Genomic DNA, 25,376 nt, shown 5'->3' on the forward strand with positions numbered 1-25,376 from the left:
TTGTGTGTTTATATTTTTGGTATCTGATATTTATAGACTCTATTCTTGGTGAAGTTGGAATAGTTCAGATGTTTGCCACCCATGATTTCTGAATTATCACTAAAACTAAGCTACAACTGGTTAGTCAACATTTTATAAACTTTTAAATACGAATATAAGTGTTTGCTGCTTTACATATTAAAATACATTCCCCCTGTTCCAGGCAGTTTTCTGGGTACATCTAGCATTTTATGAAGGTCTCAGTCACTATGTATGGATTGAGCAGTGGTAAATTTTAGAGTTTGTAAAAGGTTTTGAGGAGCGATTTGAAGGCAAGGAGACTGCTTGGCTAACAAGAAGGGCATACTTTTCCAAGCGTAAGAGTCACTGTAGTAAAAGTTGCAAACACAAGTAGAGAAATAGTAATGCCGTGTATTGGGTTCAGCTCCACAAACCTGTATTGGTTGATATACACTTGAATCCAGCCCATGTTTTCTTATGGCTTAAATAATAAAATACCAGTTTAATTTTTATTAAGCTCTTACTTTACAGGAGCACTGTAAAGCTCATGTCCCTAAAATATTTTTATATGGTCACATTATTTAAATGTTTCCTTGAAATGCTGTTGTACTCTGAAATATTATTTTTAAGTGGGTATTGAATGAGTTTCTTTTTTTTTATATATGATTTCCATCTATCTGCAAATAAATAGATGTTATTGGCTGGGCCTTCAAACCCTCCTTGTTATCTGAAAATCAAGTTCATCCATTAGCCATAACTTGGCTTAACTAATGCATTAGAAGTGTAATTAAGGTGCAGTTAGAGGTCCATCTCTGTACACCTGCATGAAGTTTCTTCATTTGGAATCTAATTAAAAATTCTGCTGGAGTATGGGCCAGTAGAAAAACCATCTCACTTTCCTTTAGCTGTATTGGCTCTTTATTACATTATGTATGACTAATGCACTGATTTTGTCACTAAAGTGAGCATATGTGACTCCAGTACATACAAGCAGCAACTCTGACTATGAAGATACCTTTTATAGTCAAATTAGACTATAATCATATTTGAAAGACTCAAGAAGTTTTTTATTTAAATTGCATGATCAAATTAAATACTAACCGTTACTGTGATTCTTGCTGCAAATGACAGCATGAAATCTGGTATCTTTGTTGAAATCCTATATGTGCTTAGTAGATTTGTTTATAATAGGTTACACTAAACTTGCTGTCTTTTTAAAAATGTCACCACCTGTGTGTGTGTTTAAAAAATATATATATAAACGTTTTAATTTTATTTCTTGGCCTTGGAAAAAGTATTGTTTTGGGAAATTTAACTGCTGTTACTAATTTTTGCTTAAAAAGGGAAGCAAAGTGTTGCAGTCATTTTATGGAAATACTTTGGGTTAACATTATGCATTCAGGAAGGGTCATATAAATAAACTTTTCTGTTTGGGAACCAAAAATGTAAATTAAGTATTTTCTCCCACTGTCTATTGTAATTTAAGAATGGGAACACTTAGTATGCTATAGCTAACAAAAATCCTGATTCTTAGCAGAGTAAGAAGGAGCTGCAAGGCCATTGAGAAGATAAGTTGGTTTTAGTTTTTTGCCGTTTTTGGTTTTTTTGTAACATTTGATGCCAGCTCTAGTCAGATGGATTGCAAAAGAGGGAAGTCCCTGGACTCCTTATGTACGTACCTACCTGAATCTATTACAATTTGTGTGAGGGATTAAAAGAATGTGGAAATTCCATGGTGGCGGCTTTCTTATAATATTCAGTGGATGTATTAGGTTATTGTATTTTTTATTTATTAATCTTAACTGCTATTAAAGTCAGAATAAACCATAACCCTACTCAATTTTTGTTACTTGTAATCTTGGCTTTGGGTGGGATTAAAATGTAGGGATTTAAAAACATTTAAGAATTTTAAGAAGGCCAACTTTCTTGGGTATTTTTAATACTGAAGCAGCCTGGACAAGACAGTAACCAACTCCTTTTTGCAGATTGATGTATAGATTTAAAAAATTTTTGGATGAACTAAAACAGTCAAAATTGTATGGTTTCCAGGAGTGAGCATAACCACCAGTTGTAAGGTTAAGCATGTACATTTTCCATAGTTCCAGATTGTGTGCTTGGGAGTTAAGCTGCTTCCGATGTGTTTGTAGCACAGTGAGGCATCAGTCCTGTTTGAGGCTTCGGGGTACTATGGCAATACAAATAAATGATTCGTAAGCAACTATATTGCTGGTGGTATTGCATATTCTTCAGCATTTCATTATTCAGTATTTTGTCTGAATTTCTTGAACCGCTTTATGGAATATCAGTCAGGTGCGGATCAATTAATTTTCTCTAAATTAGCGTACTGAAAACTGCTTGAAGAAAGTGTGTGAAAGATATGAAGGCAGTTGTTCACAGTGATACAATCTTTCATGACTATTTAATTGTAGATATTTCTGTTCTCTTACAACTGTGCCTTTTTTTAGGGAGGTGGTGGACTCCATGGTGCAGCATTTTAAAGTGACAATATTTGGGGACCGTAGACCAGTTTATGATGGGAAGAGAAGCCTTTATACTGCCAATCCACTCCCTGTAGCAACCACTGGGGTAAGACATATTGGTACTTTTCCGTTGTTACACACAGCTTGTCAGAAAAGCAAGAATATCTTTCTAAAAATGTTAGCTTCAGAAATATTGAAAATACCCCAGTGTATCTGAAATGCAATAAGAACCTCCCTAATATACACCTTGATGATCCATAAACCCCATAATATACAGAAAATAAGTCTTTACCATCTTCTCAGTAAATATTTAATAGTATTCAATATTTTTCTATACTGAGATCTCATATTAAATACTCAGTTTTACAACATATACTATATAGTATAGTGGTTCTCAAACTTTAGCAACCCAAGGACCCCCATTTGTATTTAAAATATTTCTTGGGTCCTCAAGCCCCCTGTTCAGCCCCAGGACCCACCCCCACTTCCTCCAAGACCCACCCCTGTGCCATCTCTTCCCGCCCCCGCTCCACCCCTCCTCCTCCTCTTCCCCGCCAATATACCCAGATGTACAGACACTCTTTTCCCAACCTATGTAGTATATAATTTTTTTAACATTAGCTTTAATAAATTTAAAAAAATTATTAGTAGCAGTATTATTAAACAGTCACAAATAGGCTTACAAGTTAAAATTTTCTCAAGATAAGGAGTTCGCACTTTGTGGCTAGGCTGCTAATACATGAACATATGGATCACATAATTAAGGTGACGTATGCAGCTCGTTGCATCCAGTTTCCTGGGTTTATCCTCTCTCAGCCCAATCCAAAACCTTGGCTTGTAATCATTTTTGAATCTGTTTAATCAGTGTGTTTCACCAGACATGATCACAAACCATGTTCAGAAATAGTGATATAGGCTGCCAGGGGCAAAGAGGAACAAGGGTAGTGTACAGTATGTTTATAGCTGCAGTAGCATAGAAGTTTAAAATATAAATATTTCTCCTCTTTCCCTCCCTTCTGCAGTGCAGGGAAATAATGCTGCAGTGTGTGATAGCTATGCTGGCAGACTGAGAGAACCGCTCTTTTTTTGAGTAGTTGCTTACATAGCTCAAAACATTAAGTGTTGACAGGATCTTGATCTCTGCTGTTAGTTATTTTATAGGCTAAATCCAAGAGCTACTGCAAAGTGTCATCACTTTAAACTTCCTTCCATCCACTTTATATGATTCTTCCTCCTTATCTCAGCTCTCCCCTTCTACTTTCCCATACCTGCCAACTAAAAGCAAAAGTGTTCCTTCTCCCCAGTTTTGATGTCAGATTGTGGATAGGTAGTACAAACATAGGCTAACAGTCTGAAAGAGAAAACAGCACCATTTGTAGTCAAGACCTCTCTTTGTATCTCATCGGTCTTTTAAATAACTCTTGTGTTCTACTCCCCCATTCCCTTCAACAGGTAGATTTGGATGTAACGTTACCAGGAGAAGGTGGAAAAGATCGTCCCTTCAAGGTGTCAATAAAGTTTGTTTCTCGGGTGAGCTGGCACTTGCTGCATGAAGTTTTGACAGGAAGAACCTTGCCTGAGCCTCTGGAACTAGACAAACCAATCAGCACTAACCCTGTTCATGCTGTCGATGTGGTGCTACGACACCTACCCTCCATGAAGTAGGTTCTCTAATCTTCGTTCCTTCTCTCCCGTTAGTTTTTTTTTTTAAACTTTGCGGTGAAGTCCATTCATATTTCTGCACAAACATAGCAGGAGGAAATCGATTAAGCCATTCCCTATCCACAGTACATCTTACTGATGGGCCTGGGGAGATTCCTGGTCTGAGTCAATTGAAGCTAATATTATCTGTGTGTGAATATTTGTGCAGGAAGGTCAGATCCAGAACAGGTAATATCAAAGAATTTCCACAGTGGATTATTCAAGATAGTATCTTCCCCCAAAAAACTGTTAAGGACTTGTTCTGGATCTTTGTCAAGTTTAAGAAATCTGAAACAAAGTAATAAGGGTTACAATATACTGTAGCACTGCATCTTCTGTATACTCCAGCTTAGCAGTGGCTCCACATAACTTGTGACGTGCCTTACCTGAAAGCATGTGCCTTTTTAATTCATTGACATTTCACAAAGCTGCAACTTCATGTTTTGGATAAAGAGTTCTTAGTGTTTTTTGTTTGTTTTTTACCAGTATCTGTCTTCCTCATCTCAGAATTCTGAAATTTCAAAAGAGGCCAGTGTAATTTTGATATACATTTTGCTTTATTCATCAGTGTACTGGAGGTTACTTTTATCTTTTAAAGTTTGAGTACTGGTTTGAGGCACAAGGGCAGTTTTCTCCTATACAAGGTGAAATGAAATACATTGGTGAAATGTATTTGTAATTTGCCAAAATGATCTTGTGGCTTTATGGAACTAAAATCCTTCAACTGTCCCAAATTCTAAAGAAACATGAAAGCTAATGGCCTTTATGATAATGTCATCCCCCCCAAAAGGTTGTATTCTGGGAGGTTGTTGTACAACTATTATTCATCTTAAATGCTGACATAACTTTCCAAGTTCTTTGCTTACACCAAGCTTTGGGCAATAGAAAGTGAATAGAGAGCTGGACTAAAAACACATGGGTTTTGTAAAACATACCCACTTTCATGCTAGTGCAGAAGGATATCTGAAAAGACTGGAGCCAATATACACCAGACACTATTCTGTAGAAGCACCCTGCTAGTCAGCAATTGTGCTGCAGTCAAGATCGTGCTTTACTGAAATTAAAACATCCTTCAGATCTTTAACATTTTGTTTTTTAATTTGCTCGAAATATCATAAATAGATGTCACTTTCAAAAATTGTAGTGCTTGCTTTGGCTAAAATTAAAAATACCATCTTAGAAACAGCAACATACAGAATAATAATTCAAAATCATAGCTATATTTTGCAAAATGTGACTTTTTAGTACTGATGTACATCAATATCCATACAATAATGTATGAAGTGGAATAATAATCCTTATTATATAAGGCTTTTTAAATAGTCTTATGGAAGGCAGTAGCATATACAGATGGCTCCTTTTTTTTTTTTTTTTAAATAGGTATACCCCTGTGGGCCGCTCCTTTTTCTCAGCTCCAGAGGGCTATGATCACCCTTTGGGAGGGGGCAGGGAAGTATGGTTTGGATTCCATCAGTCTGTTCGGCCTGCCATGTGGAAAATGATGCTTAATATTGATGGTAAGTAATGTATTTGTGTATAATAGAGGTATGGAATGGAGGAGGTTACCTTTTAAGAATAAAAATGTCTGTGCTGTTCAACTAGTTGACTTGTGTGTATCTGAGTTTCACTATAGAATAGTACATTTTGTTTGTGGGAATAGTTTTCAAAACTTGCAGAACAAAAGGATTTAATTGTGGGAAACTATCAGCTCCAGAATTTAACTTTTCTCTCTCGGCTATAAATTAAGGAATTAAGCTTAAAGTAAATAGCTAATTTCAACTATTCTTGCATATACTCTAGAAAAATATAAAAATTAATCTTTTGCCTATTTAGTTGCTTTATTTAAATTTAGAGTTACTACAAGATTTGGCTGTGACCTGAAAAGCAATTTCTAAAAGTAAATGGCTCAGTTTGAAGATTCTGCAGCCTTTTATTGTAAAATCATTACATAGAGCACAAATTATTTACCTGATTGAAGACTATATTTTCGATATTGTGACCTGGCTATAAGACTTCCTTTATAGTTGTGTGTTTATAATTATAAATATAAAAAATTACTACCAGGCTTAGTTCCTTTGCAATGGGCTTAATTCAGTCTTTTGGCTTTAGAATTCCTAGTATTTGTATATCTGGATTTGCCATCAAAGTGTAAACACTTGGCCAAAAGATAGTTGTCCTAATCAAGAAACAAAAAGTGTGTTTGTTAAGATATATGACATGTTTCCTCTACGTAAGGGAGACTATCACCAGTACAAGGGCAATGAGTTTGTGGGAAAGAATTGTCAGTACCTAGACAAAACACTTAAAGTGTGTTACCTTACAAACTTCAGTACAAATACATGATTCAGTAGTTGCTGTCAGGTTTGATGTATTCTGTCTAGTTAGATGAAGAGATCACAGTTGTTTGTTTCTATTGAACTAGTTGAGTTTGGCAGTTCTGCAGCACAGACTAAAGACATAACAGAAGGCTTCTGAGAACAGTTGTTGTACTTGTCAGACAGAATATTCTACACTACAGACTACAAGGATTTAAGCATTCATCTCAGGCACATGAATTTAAGGCATTTTAATGGAACATGCTCTTTCTTTTGAAGGGATCTGGCTGAAAATGGCTTGTGCTGCTTAATCTGCTTGAAATATTCTGCCAGCCTCTTGTGGCCATTGATCAGCATCTCATACAAACATTAGTGTCTTCTTCCATGCTGAAGACTTGTCTTGATAATATCCCCCACTCATTCTGAATTCCAGGTTTGACTATTGTAACTTATTTTATATAGGGATGAAGCTACAGGCCTGAAAATGCTCTAAATAGTATAAAATTCAGCAGCCCATCTACTAAGCAACGGATGTCTCTGTATGCATTGCCTAGTCCTCTGTACTGCGGATCCCCACTAGTTAGTACAGTTCAGGGTCTGTCTCCTGATATTTAAAGCTTTCTGGAACTCTTGCCTCTCATGACAGCTACATTCCATTGGAACTATGAAATTGTTGACCAATAGGGAAAGATTCATGAGTGCGGGAGACAAAACTGTAATAGGAGCTGGACTGAGATTGTGGAACTATTTGTCTTAGGTAGTACTCTGTACTTCAAGACTAGTGCTGTTAGTTTTCTAATAGTTTTGAGTTTTTCACTTATTAATAGCCACACATAATGTAAACCTTTGACTCCATTAGCTAAATGCTGCAGTAATTTAAAACAGCAGCTTTATTTCTTACACTTTAATTATGATGATATTGCTTTCATCATGGCAATATTAATATGATCATGATCATGTCAAATAGGCTATATCAAAAGATTGCAACTAAGTTAAATTAATTTTCCCAACTATGCAAACACAAATTTAAAATCGGAGAAGCGGGGAAAAGGAAAGATACTCTGTTACAGCCAGATGTGGATTGTTGGAGTTATGAGCTGAGACTGAAGCTGGTACCATTTTTGGGGCAGTCAGGAATGCCACAAGTGTTCCATTAGGTTGGAGGCCAGGTCACTTTGATAAATGGTGTTTTTTTCCTTCCCATTAGCAAAGGATACAATAAATGAGAAGGCAGATACCATATTTAGGGTAGCAAGGGTGCAATGTTTAAATCCGAGAGACCCTGAGGCAAGGTAGACTTGAAAGCTACTAGATGTGCAATTTAGAGCAGAAAATAGCAAGAGGGGCAGACACCAAGAAACAAGTTGACAAAAGCCACATCCTTGTGGAACGCCTTTGAGTTTTATATATTTTTTCAATGTATTATGACATTGAAGCAAGTTGTCCCCTATTTCATACTTTTGTAACCATTATGTAATGCTCATGTGCTTCAGAGACAGAAATGAAATACATAATTGTTGCAGCTGAGGATACATTGATACACCTTATTTCTGCAGGTTTAGGGAACATGTGACAACTTTCATATCTAGCCATGCTTACTGCACAAGTATTTTCTCATGGACAGTAAAAGTAAACAAGACAAACAATCCATTTCTGTAATTTCCATTTAATTCAGAGTTTTGCATTTTGTTAGGAGTGCAGGATAAAAAATATTGTACCAATCAGCAAATCATACCCAGGTTTTTCAGTTAAGTGGCCCACTTGTAACACAAGGATATTTCTGACTGTAAAGGTCATGAAATGATTGGTCCAAGACAGCGGTTTTCAACCTTATTTCATTCGTGGACCCCTACAAAATTTCAAATGGAACGGCAGACCCCTTTGGAAATCTTAGACATAGTTTGAAAACCCTCGGGGGTCCACAGACCACAGGTTGAAAACCACTGGTCCAAGCAAAGTAATTACATTGTTCACATTAGCTTAGATCTTTCTGAATTTCTAGCTATTTAGTAACTAAGACATTACCGAAAATGCCAGTATTTCAAAAGAGAAATGCAATGACTCAGTGCTTTGCGTCTAAAGCACATCATAATCCTCTCCTACAGTTGTTGATATATAGGAGCAGCTGATATTCTTTAATACCAAGCCAGGTACTGTTTAAGTCAAGCTATTTGCAGTGTCTGCAATGGGGAGGAGAATTCTGAGGTTTCATAGTAGAAATACCGAAATCTATGCTCTTACATACTGAACTTCTTGGAAAACGAGCAATGAAAAATTGATCCTTTTCTTTTTTCATGTCTGGCAGTAGCTACAGAAGTAAAAAGAGGGGGTAGTTCTTTGTAAATCCAGTATACCCAACCCAAACTGTACCATTTAAAGCAGTTAACTCTGATGTGGCTATTAGTTGAAAAGCAGTTACATTAAAATTATTTTGAGTTTTATGCTACTACAAGTACTGTAAATTCTCAACAGTATGTATGCTGCATATTGAGGAGAGACTAGTTTGTGTTTTGTTTTTTGCTGTAAAGAAAATAGTCTTAATCCCCACTGACACTGAGTCTTGCCTTTTGTTGCTTTTTATAAATTAAGCTTTCCCCATCACTGCGGAATAAGGTCTTGTTAACCAGAAGGTTTGTTGTTTTTATCTTCTTGGTAGAAGTTATTCAATTCTAGAGAAGATTTACAGTGGATGTGCATCAGACTATTACATTAAAGTAAAATTCCTGAATAGAAATCATTTTGATGTTTAACTACAGATTATGGGAAAATGACTTTGCTAATTTGGTTTGAGACTAAAGATTAAATCTACAATCAAATTATTGGAGTTTGTTTTGATCACTTACCTCATACAAGGTACTCTACAAAATATCTGTTCCTATCAGTTTCACAAATTTCGTTACCATGGAGATGAACCACAGATCCCCAGTTGTTGGAGGCGTAAGCTATTTGTGTTCATTCAGTAATCGACATCTGTAGGTGTCTGCTAGAGTGCGTCATGCAAAGTTGGTGGCTTACTGGAGTGACGCATATCTGAAGAATTTTTATTATTTGTATGGGGGATTTTGATGTTTATGATTATGGGAACTTCATAAACTGTTAATTATTTCATAGTCTAATTTTTTTTGCTATTTAAAAACTTTAGTGTATTGTTCTGCCTTTTTATTTTTGGCCTCAATTGAATGAAGGTATGGACTGAGCTAATAGCACCACCTAAAGTTAAGATTGCCTGATTCTTCCCAGTATACGTCCCTGTTTTCAGTTATTTATAACTTTGCCAAACTTCAACCATTTGGGGTGAAATTTTCCATGCAACGAATAAGGCAAGTGTAATGTGGAAAAAATAGACCACCAAAATATATAACACATTTGGTCAGAGAAACATGAAGGAATTATTTAAAATGTAAGTGAAAAATAACTTTCTAGACTGCCTCAGAGGAGAAATAAGCACATCCAGAAACCACAAAATTTTATTGGCAAGTTTGTCAATAGCCTTTTAACTATGGACTAGTAAGGAGATTTTGAATTTCCTTCGCAATTTGGCAATTTGAGCTAGATGACAGTAGTGAACATATGAAGAAAGTAATGGACATGTGAATAGTTCCAAACTAAGCCATCCCCCACAAAAAAGAAAGAAAAGGAAAATCTTGAAACTAACAACATTTGCTACTATCACATAGTTCACTCTGCTTGCCTTGCCTCTTCCAGGTTAGTAGAGAACAGAGTGTAGCATTAGGACATTGTTCCTTTGTCTCCTGTTCCTTTGTAGTACTGAACCAACTTTGCATGAAAAGTCTCTGGACAGACTTTTGTTTGCTTATAAGCCATTTCAGGTTATCTAAGAGCTAGTCTATTCTGGCAACGCTAAAGTGCTAAAAAACCCACCTTCATCCCGAGCCAGAAAGTTGCAGCGCTGTAAAGTGCCAGTGTAGACAAGCCCTTAGCTAGGATAGCATGGGTGTCCATCACAAGTCTCCATAACTGGTAATCTTATAGGCTGTCTTACCAGAGTAGTCAAGGACTGAATGACTTGTAGAAACCAAACTACTGTCACATATCTAGAGGTGGTCTTGTCAGGTCAGAAATCAGGCACACTGGTTGGGCAGCATGGGAGAAGTGTTCGTAGCCGCTGCACGTGCAGTGCACTCATTGGCACTTTACCAATTTGAGGGATAAGTATAGGATTTCCACCTCCAGGTATTGTCAGTTGAAGACCTTTCACCAGAACTAAAACTTGTATTGGAAAAATACTTAAGAAAGTGGAAATGCGTATACAGATACTCTTATTCCAGAAAGATTGCACATAATCTCTTAATGCAGAATTTTAATCACCTGTTAAAAGCTCTTTCAGGCTTGATGTTGCCTTGTTTGATAATTAAAACCATTCATTTGCATTTCTAATCTGCTTCTCTTTAGAAAAGCAATACATGTGGAGAGTACATTAACCCTTTGGCTTCTGCACACCTGGCCTTGATTCTCTGCAAAGTCTTAGTGTCTCTATTCATACTATACGTGGTATGTCTTGTGACACTGGGTTGCATTTCCTTGGTGAGAGTGCCTCTTCACGGCAGCAGTTCCCAACCTTTTTGGCAATTCTGATGGACTTGTTTGTGCCAGCAACCTGTTGAAATCCTTTGCATCCAAACTAAGGATAAACTAAGGATGTCAAACTAAGGATAAACACAAGTGCCTGTGGCATCAGAGTTCATTAACTCTGAGGGTGATGGAGAATGAGGAAAAGTGGGGCAAGGAAGGACCTCCATTTCTGAAATTCCACTATCCCATAACCAAGATATCTGCTTATGTATTCTACCTCTTCTGCTGCTTCTGGCTACTTGGATGCTAGATTAGATAAAAACCTAGAGCAGGGGTCCCCAACGTGGTGCCCGTGGGCGCCACGGCATCTAAATGCACCCGTGTCCTGGCCAGCAGTTGAGCATCCACCGAAATGCCGTCGAAATTCGGCGGCATTTCGGTGGATGCTTGACCACCGCCACAGTGAAAAAGAGGGAGAGAAACATTTACTTGGTTTAAATACAGTTTAGGAGTCTTCTGTTTGGTGGGGAGAGACTTCAGTAATGATGTAATTGCCTGGACTGACATGAGGTCTCATCTTCTAAGCCTTATATCAGATAGAAAGACTCATTTTCCTATTGCTTCATGTACTTGAAAAGTACCTCTTGTTATATACACAAGCTGAATACCACAAATTAGGTCAAGAAATGTAGGAAAAACTTTTACAGTCTAAACAGCCTTTAAGAACATAAAATCCGTTTTTCCTAACTGCAACATGACTAGGTCACAACACTAACTCCCAAAGTGCTTTTGGATCTTTTATGAGCCATTGATTGGTCATAACCTTGCTTTTACATTTTATCCAAAAAAGACAGCATCTTTAGCAGAGGGGTGTCATTGCACATCATCTTTTGGTTTTGGGACCAAACTGTATCTGAAGGAAGGATGTCATAATCTGAACCACCACCACTTACTCAAGCACCCTGTGTATATGGGACATACTTTCAATTCCTGATGAGACTCAAGATAGTCTTCTAAAAAACTAAGGTAGAATTCATCATGGTGATGGTATGGTTGCAGACTGTGGTATCTTGATTGCTCAACACTGAGCTGTCACAAAACTTTCTAATACATTTTGAAGAAAACGTGAGTGCTGCAAAACATACACTTGGCGCTCACTTTGAACTAAAAATCAGATGATTTGTTTGATTCTTTGGCCTCCCAAGATGGATGTTTGCTTCCTCTTTCGTTTTTTTCCTCTCTCCCTAGTTTCTGCCACTGCCTTCTACAAAGCACAACCTGTAATTCAGTTCATGTGTGAAGTTCTCGACATTCATAACATTGATGAACAACCGAGACCTCTGACTGATTCTCATCGGGTAAAATTCACCAAAGAGATAAAGGGTGAGTAGAAAGTTCTCTCTAATCAGCATGGAACAGATTTTGTCTAATGTGCTCAGGAGGTTAGTTATGACAGACATATTAACTGAAAATCTCAGAATTAATATAACCTGGGTCAAAAGTGAGTGTGTCCAAAATAATTGCAATATTTACTATCTTTAGATCTAAAATTAATACCTGAGCTGCATGGCTCTTTAAACTGTCTGCAAAGCCCAACAAAGATGAAATACTAGATTGACCTTTAATATATCAGAGTTTAATAGTAAGACTGCTTATTATAATGAATGTTCCAAAGCAATCGCGTTGCTGGATGGCTGACTCTTGTTTAGGAGATAATGTCAGTAGTACACACACTCCTGCTGCTATTTAAATGCTGAGGCAAAGCAAATATATTGGTTTTTAAAGCTGGAGTTATTGATTGTCTGCCAATATTTTATTAATATGACTTTATATCGGTTGTGATATAACAGGGATAGCTTAGTGGTATTTGCCAACCTTAGGCAGGGGGACAGATTCCATCTTGAAGAATTGATTTAGTTGTGGAAGTTTGGGTAGTTTCATTACATACACTACTTTGGTGTCTGCTTTCATGCTTCTTTGCACTCCAATGTATAGAGTAATTTGCAGCAGGGGTAAGACCTTGTTAGGAGGGTTTAAACAAAGTCTTTCCTGAAATTTTTTTCTGTCACTTGCTGCAAGAGTATATGCCATTTAAGAACCAATCAGTTTAAAAAGGTAAAGTACAGCCAGTCAGACCCCTGTGTTTGTAAAATCAAGAAATTCTTTTAAAAACCGTACCTTTAATGGATAAATTATTTTGTAACTGGCTCAAACACAAATCTTTCTGTTTTTAAATCAGTCAGAATGCAGCATGTCTAACTGTACAGTGAGCAGCTGTCACTCTACTTCACCAACACATCTCAGTCATTGTAATAGAAATAGCCACTGTAAGAAAACACTGCAAGGTAAATTAACCTTGGTTGTTAATATTTATTTGTATTATAGTAGTACTTAAGGGCCCCAACTAAGATCAGAGCACCATTGTGCTAAGCACTGTGCATATATGTAGCAAAACAGTCCCTGCCCTGAAGAGCTTTCAATTTAAATAGACAACAGAAGGTCAGAGGGGAAACAGTCAGAGAGGTGAAGAGACTTTTCCAGTGTCAGAGTAGACCTCTGTGAATAGAACCCTGGTCTCTTGAATCCTAGTCCAGTATCTTGTCTATTGGACCATATTGCTGCTTCATCCATTTCTCATGTCCCTGAAGGCAGAGAGAGTGCCTATCCTATGACACTGCCATCACGGTATCATTTTTATGTAAATATCAACTTCGTATTGTTATGAGGAATTAATAGAGTAGAGTTAACTTGGATTACCATATACTTCTAGAATTCCAATGGGATTTCTGTGAATTTACCAGTTAGATATCATGGAATAACATGCAATCAACTCCTATAGCTATGGTGCAAAAGAAGAAGGAAAGCATATAGAGTCAGGATTCTTCTCATGCTTAAAGGCATGGACTAGATCTTAACTTCAGCTACTCAAGATTGTACAAAAAACTAATGACAAAACTCTAGAATTTAGAAATATTGACTTGCAATGAAAATAAAGCTAGTTAAAATACTGATTAAAGCTAATGGATATAAGTGGGAGAAATCACCTAGGAAAGTAATTTTTAAACTATCTTACTTATCCCCTTGGTACAGATATGGTTCTTCAGTACTAGGGTGCATTGGAATTGGTCACCATGGGCAAAAAGGGCATTGCTGCCCTTTGAGAACCTGAACAGAAAACTATATTTTGAATCCAGACTTCAGTCTCCATCAGGCTAGTCTCACTTATATTAAAATTAGTGTAACAGCTTCAACTGTAATTATAAATTACTTTGAATTGCATGTTTTGTAGCTAGGATTTATTTTTAAAAGAAACTCATGATTCTCCACTATTAGAAATATTTAAAAATAACTACCTCTTAAATGAAAGTCAGAAATCAAACAATACATTAAATGCAGAACATGAGTTTCTAACACGGTGCCATAAGATCATTGTATCTATTTAAAACTCAGAGTTCTTGACTATTATGTGTGTACTCTTATAAGAAACTTATGCAAACACTTAACATGTATATGTTGCATGACATTGTTTTTTCTTGTTGCTTTCATACAGGTCTGAAGGTTGAAGTGACTCACTGTGGAACAATGAGACGGAAATACCGTGTTTGTAATGTAACAAGGAGACCTGCCAGTCATCAAACGTAAGCAGACATTTGTCAGAGTGGAGAATGTGTAGCAGCTTGCCCTAACATCCAATACTTGGAGGGATGGACTGAGAGTTTATTAAAATCACTTTGGAGAATTCTGGTAGTTAAACTTTCAACTCTATTTTGACTAAAATTCTTGTGGTGTCTTTCCAGCTTCCCTTTACAGTTAGAAAATGGCCAGACAGTTGAGAGAACAGTAGCACAGTACTTCAGAGAGAAGTATAACCTCCAGCTGAAATATCCTCATCTTCCTTGTCTACAAGTGGGACAGGAGCAGAAACATACCTACCTGCCTCTAGAAGTAATGATTCTGATAAATTGGTGTTTTAGTCCAGTAGCATCTTTTTGCAGAGTGTTAATTTATTTCTCATGCAATATAAGCAGTTTAGCATGTTTGTATATGTGTTATCATTCTTTTATTGTTACTGCTTTGGTTTATCTACAGATAGAGGTAAACTTTAAACCAGACAATCTTTTCCTTTTATTAGTATGGATACCAATCAAGTCACTATGAAAAATAGATTTAAGTATCAGCTACATGTATATTGAAGATTTGCATGTAGTCACTGCATAATTCCCTGTGTAATATTAGGAGTGCTGCATCTGTAAAGACTGCAATTGTATCTACCAATTTGTTTTGTTTTTTTTAAAGGTATGTAACATTGTGGCAGGCCAGCGATGTATCAAGAAGCTAACAGACAATCAGACATCAACTATGATAAAGGCAACAGCAAGATCTGCCCCAGATAGACAAGAGGAAATTAGCAGATTGGTTAGTTCATAACTTCTGTATCAGAGGATGAGCATGTTTATCTTCACTAAACTGCATTGCACTTGTGAAGACAATTCCATTTCTCTATACCTAACCCTATCTCTGTCCTTTACTACTAAAGCCTTTTACTTTATTCTCAGATAAATGTCCTAAAGGCTCCTGCTCCCATGACTCCTCTGATCCCTCCCATTAAATAGAATATCTAGGTCAAGCATTCAGGCCAACCACCCGGTCCATAATTTCCACATACCATATGGCCACCAGAACCTGTTTGGTACATCCCTTCCAGCATTTGGAACCCTCCTTGATTTTATTAACAAAAGTAATTCTTTAATTAGAGATCTCTAATTAAATAAGAGGGGTTGTCTGAGCCCAGACTGAAATGTTAGGGACGCCTGTGTTCTAATCATGGACCTTACCCTGGCTACGTTGTACCTGATTCAGCAAAGCACTGAAGCATGTGCTTAACATTACGCAGCTGAGGTCTCCCATTGGAGTCAATGGAACTTCAGGTTCTTACAGTTAAGCATGTGCTGGTGTTTTGCTGGAATGAGACCTTCATTTTTGACATTATCAACAATCTGAAAGATGAACCGTGTTCTTAACTGCCTTACAGGGATGTTCTCACAGTTAATGTATATAAATTACCTACCTACCTCCAGTGCTTATCTGCCCCCTCCCATTCCCATATTATCTGAACACCTCACAATCTTTAATCTTTTGATATACTCTGAACACTGCTGTGAGGTAGAGAAGTACTATTCTATCCCTATTTTACAGATGGAGGGAGCAAATGTACGGAGATTAAGTAACTTGTCTAAGGTTCTACAGGAAGTTGAAACTGTTTCCCATGTCCCAGGCAAGCACTCTAACCAATGGGCAATATTTGTCCTCAATATATGTTAAAATAGCACCACTTGACAGTCCTGTTTTTTCCCCCTTTCTGCCCGACGGAACCAGCCTTTCTAAAACACATTAACATTTTCCTGACTTGGAACTGTTGGAAATATCTCGTTTTATTTGAATAACATCACAAAAAATTAAAGGATAACTTTTATTTGAAAAAGGTGCTTTTGAGCTGACAATTGAGAATTTGTGTTCGATAGGAATAAGGCTCTTCTGAAAGATGCTGAAAAGGCTAATCCATGATCCTCTCTTGAGTGCTGATATTCAAAGGGAACTGAAAACAGCTGGGTTTTCATAACCTAGTTTGTCCTTCATACTGAGGGCAGCAAAAAATTTGCTTTGAATGCCATGAATATGCATATTGTGGAGTGACTAAACATCAAGTGGCCATTTTCACACTGACTTAGTAATATCATAGTAAAATTGAATTTTAGGTAGCTTTTTCAAATTAGATTAAAATTCCATGTTATACCTGCAAGCAATATACAGAATAGAGATTAATTTTATAATTAATTGGTACTTCTGTACTTTAGCAAGATAACTAGATTTACCTAAAATTTGTTTCTAAGCAGCATTGTCATGCGTGTTAGATACTCTTTAATACAATACACTTTTTATGCAAAATATTTGCATAAAAAAGAGAATAAGAGAATAAGTAAGATCTCGTGTCCTGGGGCAAGTGGTTTGAATCAGAGTTTTGGTTAATCAGTGGCTGGGTAAATGAGGGTGGACAGTTCAGTACGATCCTTAGTTTTTGCTGTTAGTGAAAAGGAGGACACTTACCAGAACACTTATGCAGTTCTGTTATTGGTTATCTTATTTGTAGATGCAGATTAAAAATTGAAGTTTTTTTGTAACATGGAAACTTCTCCTTTCCCCAGGTAAGAAGTGCAAATTATGATGCAGATCCATTTGTTCAAGAGTTTCAGTTTAAAGTTCGGGATGAGATGGCCCATGTGACGGGGCGCGTGCTTCCAGCTCCAATGTTGCAGTATGGAGGACGGGTGAGAATTTTGTTGGTGTTTTTTGGCATCTTGCTGTACAATAAACCATAAATGATTCTCCATGTAAAACTGAAAACGTTGGGACAGCTCAGTTCCCTTGTAGCATTGCAGGAGCTCAGAATTTGAGCCACAAGCCTTGCGATTGCGAGGGGTGTTTTCCTAAAATAGAAAATGGTGCTTTTTTTCCTCTCACTGTTTCAATCCGTTGAATATCAGCGTATTTCTTCTATCTCCATAGAATCGAACAGTGGCAACCCCAAGCCATGGCGTATGGGATATGCGAGGGAAACAGTTTCATACTGGTGTTGAGATCAAAATGTGGGCCATAGCTTGTTTTGCAACGCAGAGACAATGCAGAGAAGAAATACTGAAGTAAGGCATGTCTTAGTTCAGGCATTGTACCATTCTTTCAGTGAACCCATCAACTTCAAAATTCTAAGATGGCACTTGCTACATATCCAGTGCCCATTCTAGCCTAGTGTTCAGGCTGGGGTAGGCATTTGATTTGGAATGCAAAACTACTTCTTTACTTCTGTGTTGGAGCTTGGAAAATCTGTCATCTTTGCAGCTGAAAGTGTACATCAATACTGTGTGTTAAGGGTTTCTCTTTCTGTGGTGTTGGTACAATGGGGCATGCTACTTAGTGTGTTTGTCCTAAAGCCCTATAAAGTCTGCCCTCTCTAACCTTTCATAATGGTATTTGAAGACTGTCACCATCCTTATAATCAGAGTACAGTGGATGCTGTTGTTGAAGTTCAGTAAACTCCATTCTGTTTCACTAGGGGTTTCACAGACCAGCTACGCAAGATTTCTAAGGATGCAGGGATGCCAATCCAAGGCCAGCCATGTTTTTGCAAATATGCACAGGGTGCGGACAGTGTGGAGCCAATGTTCCGACACCTTAAAAACACCTATTCAGGACTCCAGCTCATCATTGTCATCCTGCCAGGGAAAACACCTGTGTATGGTAAGGGAATAACATAAGGGGAGGGTATATGTTTTGGCTCAAGTGTGCTAGCTGGTGTACTTGCTCCTCAGCTTGTAAGACGCTAAATTCTAGATGACTGTCCTTTAGTCATCCAAAACCAGATGCTTTATCGTAGCCTATAATGAATTGGGAGACAGGTCAAAGCATGCATTTGAATTGGAAGTTGATAGGTTAGACTGTAAATTTGACTAATAGTGGCTTTGGCTGTGTTCTGTTCTCTGTCTGAATTTCAAACAGGCTTAAAAATCTTAATAGATTTAAAAAAATTAAATTAATGCTTGCTTCTCAGCGGAGGTGAAACGTGTGGGAGATACGCTGTTGGGGATGGCCACGCAGTGCGTTCAAGTCAAGAATGTCATAAAAACATCTCCTCAGACTCTCTCAAACCTGTGCCTAAAGATTAATGTTAAATTAGGAGGAATCAACAACATTCTTGTACCTCATCAACGGTAAGAATCTCTAATGGGGGGCCACTTTGGGATTTATTCTTGTCTATTTTCAGTTTGGTATTTAAGTGCAAAATGGTATGTTCTTTGTGAAACCAAAGATGCTGCTCTTGGCATTGCAACATTGCATCTCACAGCACATCCTGGTTCAGCAGTGACCTCCAGGACACTTCCTACCTGATCTGGTAAGTGGAGACTTGGGTCATATTGAAGCTCTCCCCAGTAGGTGTCAAAATGGCTGTTTAGTCTCTGAATCATAAGGTTGTAAATCAAATCCCCATTTGAGATGTTGGGCCACTACCCAGTACTTGAAGAGAAATGAATGAGAGGAGATCCTGGCGTAATAGAGGTATTGTCTTTGAATGGAAGTATTAAGTTAAGATTCCATCTATAGAAACTGTCTGGGTAGAAGTGTAGGATACCACAGCATTCTTCAGAGAAGATCACAGTGCTCAGCCAGCTGACAAATTCTGCTGTCCTGTGTGATGTTAACAGTGGTAGAGCATGTACTCTGGGTCTTTCACCTCTGCTGCTGCATAAGTCCTCTAGATCATCCTCCTGCTAGTGTATGATGGTTCTGTGTGCTGAATTCAAATGCTTTGTCCCAGTCTATTTTAAATGTTTCAAGTGACAAGGCTTCTACTACCTTGCTTATGAGGCCTTTGTTCTAATAGATCTCACTGGTTAGAAGTTTCCCCTGATAATGGCTCACTGGCCAGGGTCATTGTACTACTAGTCTAGTCTAAATGCATTTCCACTGTCTTAGAACAAACAATCCATTGAGAGCAGAGACCTTCGTAGCCACCCTGGAGACTGGGCATTTGGCCACCTTCGCTCCAAGTGTCACTAGAACAGATTTATTCTTGGAAAAAGTGGAGTATGCGGAAGGCAATGTGGTGGCCCAGAATAACCTCTTGCAAGTTCTCTCTGGAGACTGTTTCTGAAAGCTCTGTGCCCAGGTATCGGTAGCTGAAGTGACACATGAAGTACATAGTCCATTTTCTAGTCCATGAGAATGGATTGCAAGCTTTAACATACCTCCTTGCTACTCATGCCACATCACCCAGAACAGTATGTGTACTCTAGCTACATTTTTTGCCATTGTACAGTGTACATTGTACAGTGCCTAGCACAATGGAGCTACATTCTTGATTGGCCTCTAGATACTACCCTAATCAGCATGATTGATAACAATCATGATATGTCTTTGTAGGGAATTATTTTTAATGCTGGGTCATGGTTTTTAAACTAATTTCAGTAATAGCATTGTATTAGCAGTAAACAGTGATGTATTTTGGAATGACTATTAAGAGTGTTTAGGAAAAGTTCACAACAATATGCCGGACACTGATTGCGTTGGCTAAACATAGTCTTCTGAATGTCTGGTAGAAATGTCTTTTCCTTCCCTACCCATACTCAAGTTAAGAAACAAAATTCAGGATTGAGAAGTGTAATTGTAAGTGAATGGTTGGTGCTAGGTTGACTTGTCACTTTTTTTTTTTTAAAGACCTTCTGTGTTCCAACAACCAGTGATCTTTTTGGGAGCAGATGTCACTCATCCACCTGCTGGGGATGGAAAGAAGCCTTCCATTGCTGCTGTAAGTCCTATGAAATTGGCTTAATTGTTTTCATATGTTATGAAAAAGAGAGAATAGAAAATGCAGCTACATTTATGAGAGGACTGAAACGTCATAAATTAATTCATTGACTTTTGATGTGGCTTTCATTTTCCCCTGCATATTCCAGTTCTCCGCATACAGAAATCAGACAGCTTCTTGAAAACAAAAGTACTGCTTAAAATTTCTGATTAATGCTTTTTAGTGTTCTAATATACTTAGTGAAGATGACGTTACATCAGTGGTGCTATTAAATAATAGTTCTTTGAGAGAACATAACTGAATTGTAAGTGCTCTAAATTCAGAAAGAAACCATGCACCTCTAATAGTTAAACTAACAAAATGCTGCTGTGTTTATATTTAAACAAAAATGACTTTAAGAGACTGGTGTTGGCAGGAAGATCTTCAATAATTTTCTTCTTTTCAGCCTGGGAGGGACAAGCGGGCTGTAATATGAGATCTTTAGACACTTGGGTACTCATGCTGCTCTTTGCTCCATTATCTGCTATATTTCCCAGAATGGAAGGGGGACTATTCAGAGTTCCTAATGTAGAGGCAATGAACCAGGAGGACTTTTTGCTTGAATTACTATAGTGGGGGTAGAAGAGGAAATATTGCACTGCCAACGAAAGAGGAAGAATAATTCCAAGGCAAATATAAAATAGAGTTTTTTGTGGAGGGCTGGTAAAAGGCAAGTTTCAAACACTCTGCTGTAACAGATTTAAGATTTCTAAACCCACATCTTACAATAAGTTCTGTGCCATTTGCTTAAATGATCTGATTGTTCTCTATTCTCTTCTTAAAACAAACCTTTAAATTTAAAACCTCTTCCCTTTTCCCTGGTAAAATACTTTGTATCAACTCCACATGGATCCTTTTTGTTCTCATTCCCCCCCCCCCCCCCCCCCAATAGGTTGTAGGTAGTATGGATGCTCATCCAAGCAGGTATTGTGCCACAGTGAGAGTTCAAAGGCCTCGGCAGGAGATTATCCAAGATTTGGCCTCCATGGTAAGAGAACTTCTCATCCAGTTCTACAAGTCAACACGATTCAAGCCCACACGTATCATCTTCTACAGGGATGGGGTTTCTGAAGGACAATTTCGACAGGTTCGTTACACTTGAATTTTTTTACTGTGGCAAGATTTGAATTGAGAAATGTTAGTTCCATTTTTCACATTTGCATCTGAGTTAAGATGTAGCACCACAATGTATTGGCTACACTTCTTATGGAAGTGTGAAATCCCAACTAGGGAATCTCATTAGGTGGAAACTGCTTGGAGTTCTTCAGATTGTGGGCTGAGGAAAGTAATGATGTATTGTATCAAATGGTTGAAAACAGAGTGCTATTTACTAGACACAATGTGCAGAGTACAATGTAAGAGTAAATTAATCTATTGTTTCTGTACTGTAGGTGTTGTATTATGAGCTGCTGGCAATTAGAGAAGCCTGCATCAGTCTGGAGAAAGATTACCAGCCAGGAATAACCTACATCGTAGTACAGAAACGACACCACACACGATTGTTCTGTGCGGACAGAACTGAAAGGGTAATCCTTAGCCCATTCCAGTGTAGTTATGTATGTGAAAAGGCTAATAAAGAAAAGATTGTGCTAGTATTTTTGTATAAATGTACAAAATCCACTTGATGCATTCCTCACATTCAAAGGAGATGCTCAAGATTGACAGGTGCAAAAAATTGATCCCCAACTTATTTTGTCTTTGAAGATCTTATTTTATTTTATTCTAAATTCAGTTGTAAAACTTCAGCTGCTGACCGTGGGCAGTTCTTGTAGAATTACACATGTTAATGACATTTAGAAGAAATTAAATATCTTGAAATACTATTTAATAGAATCATAGAATATCAGGGGTTGGAAGGGACCTCAGGAGGTCATCTAGTCCAACCCCCTGCTCAAAGCAGGACTAATCCCCTGACATATTTTTGCCCCAGATCCCTAAATGGCCTCCTCAAGGATTGAACTCACAAGCCTGTGTTTAGCAGGCTGATGCTCAAACCACTGAGCCATTGCTTCTCCCATACAGGCGCTACAAAAATGTTAAATGCAAGAGAATGTGAAACCACAAAGGACTTTATTTCAGTCAAGTTTACATGTTTTCGGAGTGATGTAATGCAGACTGGGTGGGTACACAAACCAATTTAGCTACTTCCCCCTTCTGAAGGCAGGTGGAGCTGAAAGTGCTGTGGATGCATCATGCTTAACTTTGGAGTGAAAAGGGGAGTGCTTTGTCCAAAGCAAACATCACAGATTATTACATTTGCATATTCTAAAGGGGGAGGGGTTAAGGTCAGGGCTCCGTTCACTGAATGCTGTAAACTCTAAATAGAATGTTGTGTTTTAAAGTTACGGTTGGATGGCATAAGTACATCATAATTTTTTATTGCTTTATTTTCTAAAAAATTGACTAGCTAATAGTGCTTTCATCAAAACCCCTCTGTAGGTTGGAAGAAGTGGCAACATTCCAGCTGGAACAACTGTAGATACAGATATTACACACCCATACGAGTTTGATTTTTACCTCTGTAGCCATGCTGGAATACAGGTAAGATACCTTCCTTTATAAACTAATACATATGGCTACAGCAAGTATTCTTTCCCTTTTTTGAAAATATGCCCCCACTCTCCCCCTCCTTCCCCCCCCCCCCAAAAAAAAAAACCAAACAACTGTGTGTTAGACAAACATCTCGTTCTGTTTCCTTAAGAGCTGTGAAACCTGTCTCTGGGACCAGCACTACCAATGACTTACTTAACTGAGCGATTAGGGTACCTTTTTATTTTCATAATCTGTCCTGATGTGAGGTCAGTTTATTTGAAGAAAAGTAATGAACCCTCCTCATATTAGTTAGGAAACTAGAACACTATGTTAAACATCTGTTTAGTTGTAATGAAATGAACATTATTTACATTTGAGAACTTGATTCAATTTGAGGATTGAAAGCAGCCTTGAAAATTAGTTGACTTAAGCCTAGACTGACGGTAAACTATAGGATAATGAAATTGAATCTATCAGTTTGGTGGTATTGCCAGCAGTGCAATGGCGATCCAACTTAATGAGGAAAATTGCATCAAAATATTGAGTTCAGAAGAATAGAAAAAGTTAAACTCTTCAAAGTTTTAAGTTCTGTTCTTTATGAAATTTTGACCAAACTGCAGGGAATTTTGGTGGACTGCAGCAAGAATATTCTGGGTTTTTTTGGTTTGAATTACTGATCACTCTCAACAAAGATAGGTACTATGTTTGCCCTTCTCCCACCCTCCGGGATTTCACCCATCCTCCCCTGAGTTCTCAAAAATAATTGCTAATGGTTTCCAAGATTACTTATGCTAGTACCTTAAGTACCCTAGGATGAATTTCATCAGACTCTGCCTGATGGATTTAGTTTACCCGAAGGAAGTAGGAGGGTGAGTTAATCATGGTTTATAAGTACTGTACCTACATAAGGAGGAGATTTCTGGTAGTGGTGGAGGAGCTGATAAATTTAGCAGCAACATAATAAGATCAAATGGCTCAGAGCTGAAGCTAGATAAATTGAAACTAGAAATAAGGTGCGCATTTTTAAGTGGTAGTAACTAACAATTGGAACAGTTTACCTAATGTGGTATGCATTCTGTCACTTGAAGTGTTTAAGAGATACTGTTCAACCAGAAGTTATAGGCTAGATGTAGGAATTGCTAGGTGAAATTCTCTGGCTTGTATTATGCAGGAGGTTAGACTGGATAATCATAATAATTCCTCCTGGCCTTAAAGTCTGACTTGATACATATGAGAGAGCCAGACAAGTGAACTGATATTCCCTTCTCCATAGGGTACCAGCCGTCCCTCACACTATCATGTTTTGTGGGATGATAACTGTTTTACTGCAGATGAACTTCAGCTGCTGACTTACCAGCTCTGCCACACATATGTGCGTTGCACACGATCTGTTTCTATACCTGCACCAGCGTATTATGCTCACCTGGTAGCATTCAGAGCACGATACCATCTTGTGGACAAAGAACATGACAGGTAAATGAAAACACAGGTGCTTATATTTCTATCCCCTTTCAGTCCTCAGCCCAAAACCCTTTCCATATTGTCAGGCTTTAGACTATCTGACTAGATCAGCCGTTCACAAACATTTTTGCTGCATGACCTCATTTTCATATGTACTGCTTCCTGCAATCCCAGACAGCCTGGAGGATGTTGATTAAAAAACATCCTGGAGGATGTTGCCTGGAGGATGCCATTTTGATTTACAAAGTGGCATTCTCTGCGCAATGTGACCTTGCACACACACGGCGTGAGATCATGCTGCATGGATGGGGGTGCTGTTTTTGTAGAGCAAAATAGCATCCTCCATGCAGCATGACATCGCATGTACAATGCATGTGAGGTCATGGTGTGCAAAAGACGCCATTTTGCAAAATGGCATCCTCCGCACGCTCAGGATCGCCACAACCCCATCTGCTGATGGTGGAGTGACCCCACTTGGGGTCACAACCCACAGTTTGGGAACCACTGCTGAGCATTAGCTTAATTTATCACCTGTGGGACTGGTCTTCAAACACATTTCCTTACTACTACCACTATACATAAGCATGTAGTGTGGTGTTTGCTTTCTATTATATAAAGAATTTAAAGTTTGAGTTTAAAAAAAAAAGGTTTTTGTTTAATTAATATTGTTGCATGGAGATGGGCCAAAACACTCACGTGCATTAAAGTTCTAATCCTGAAACCAGAAATACTGCCGTGAATGAGGCGAGTGGTAATAATGCTTTGCACTTGTCTAATTCCTTTCATTTTAAGGTTTCAAAGTGTTTTACAAATATTAAGCCTGAAAAGCACCAGGCAGGGTAAGAAGTAGTATACCCATTTTATGGATGGGCTATGTGAGCTACAGAGGTGAAGGGACTTGCCAAAAGCCATGAAGTTGCTGAGAAAGCTGAGTAGAACCCAGGAGTTCTCACCGTA

General features: G+C 38.0%; 1 protein-coding gene across 6 annotated transcripts in view; it reads left to right on the plus strand.

Annotated features, from left to right (window-relative positions):
- LOC120389071 (protein argonaute-3) overlaps positions 1 to 25,376 on the plus strand; it is a 61,648-nt gene that overhangs the window by 23,224 nt on the left and 13,048 nt on the right. For 2 of the 6 annotated variants that reach the window (XM_039511250.1, XM_039511251.1), the window contains exons 3-19: positions 2,466 to 2,586; positions 3,933 to 4,141; positions 5,562 to 5,698; positions 12,278 to 12,412; positions 13,273 to 13,374; positions 14,580 to 14,667; positions 14,827 to 14,974; positions 15,326 to 15,445; positions 17,233 to 17,355; positions 17,594 to 17,727; positions 18,138 to 18,322; positions 18,633 to 18,792; positions 20,297 to 20,387; positions 21,319 to 21,513; positions 21,818 to 21,952; positions 22,866 to 22,967; positions 24,232 to 24,431. In XM_039511250.1, coding sequence (XP_039367184.1) covers positions 2,466 to 2,586; positions 3,933 to 4,141; positions 5,562 to 5,698; positions 12,278 to 12,412; positions 13,273 to 13,374; positions 14,580 to 14,667; positions 14,827 to 14,974; positions 15,326 to 15,445; positions 17,233 to 17,355; positions 17,594 to 17,727; positions 18,138 to 18,322; positions 18,633 to 18,792; positions 20,297 to 20,387; positions 21,319 to 21,513; positions 21,818 to 21,952; positions 22,866 to 22,967; positions 24,232 to 24,431 — 2,385 coding nt within the window. Of the gene's footprint in view, positions 1 to 36; positions 120 to 2,465; positions 2,587 to 3,932; positions 4,142 to 5,561; positions 5,699 to 12,277; positions 12,413 to 13,272; positions 13,375 to 14,579; positions 14,668 to 14,826; positions 14,975 to 15,325; positions 15,446 to 17,232; positions 17,356 to 17,593; positions 17,728 to 18,137; positions 18,323 to 18,632; positions 18,793 to 20,296; positions 20,388 to 21,318; positions 21,514 to 21,817; positions 21,953 to 22,865; positions 22,968 to 24,231; positions 24,436 to 25,376 lie in introns of those variants that run through there. The other 4 variants (XM_039511254.1, XR_005590747.1, XM_039511253.1 and 1 more) reach the window with 4 other exon arrangements.

This window comes from Mauremys reevesii, linkage group 23 (assembly GCF_016161935.1).
Source record: "Mauremys reevesii isolate NIE-2019 linkage group 23, ASM1616193v1, whole genome shotgun sequence".
In the NCBI taxonomy this organism is placed as follows: Eukaryota; Metazoa; Chordata; order Testudines; family Geoemydidae; genus Mauremys; species Mauremys reevesii.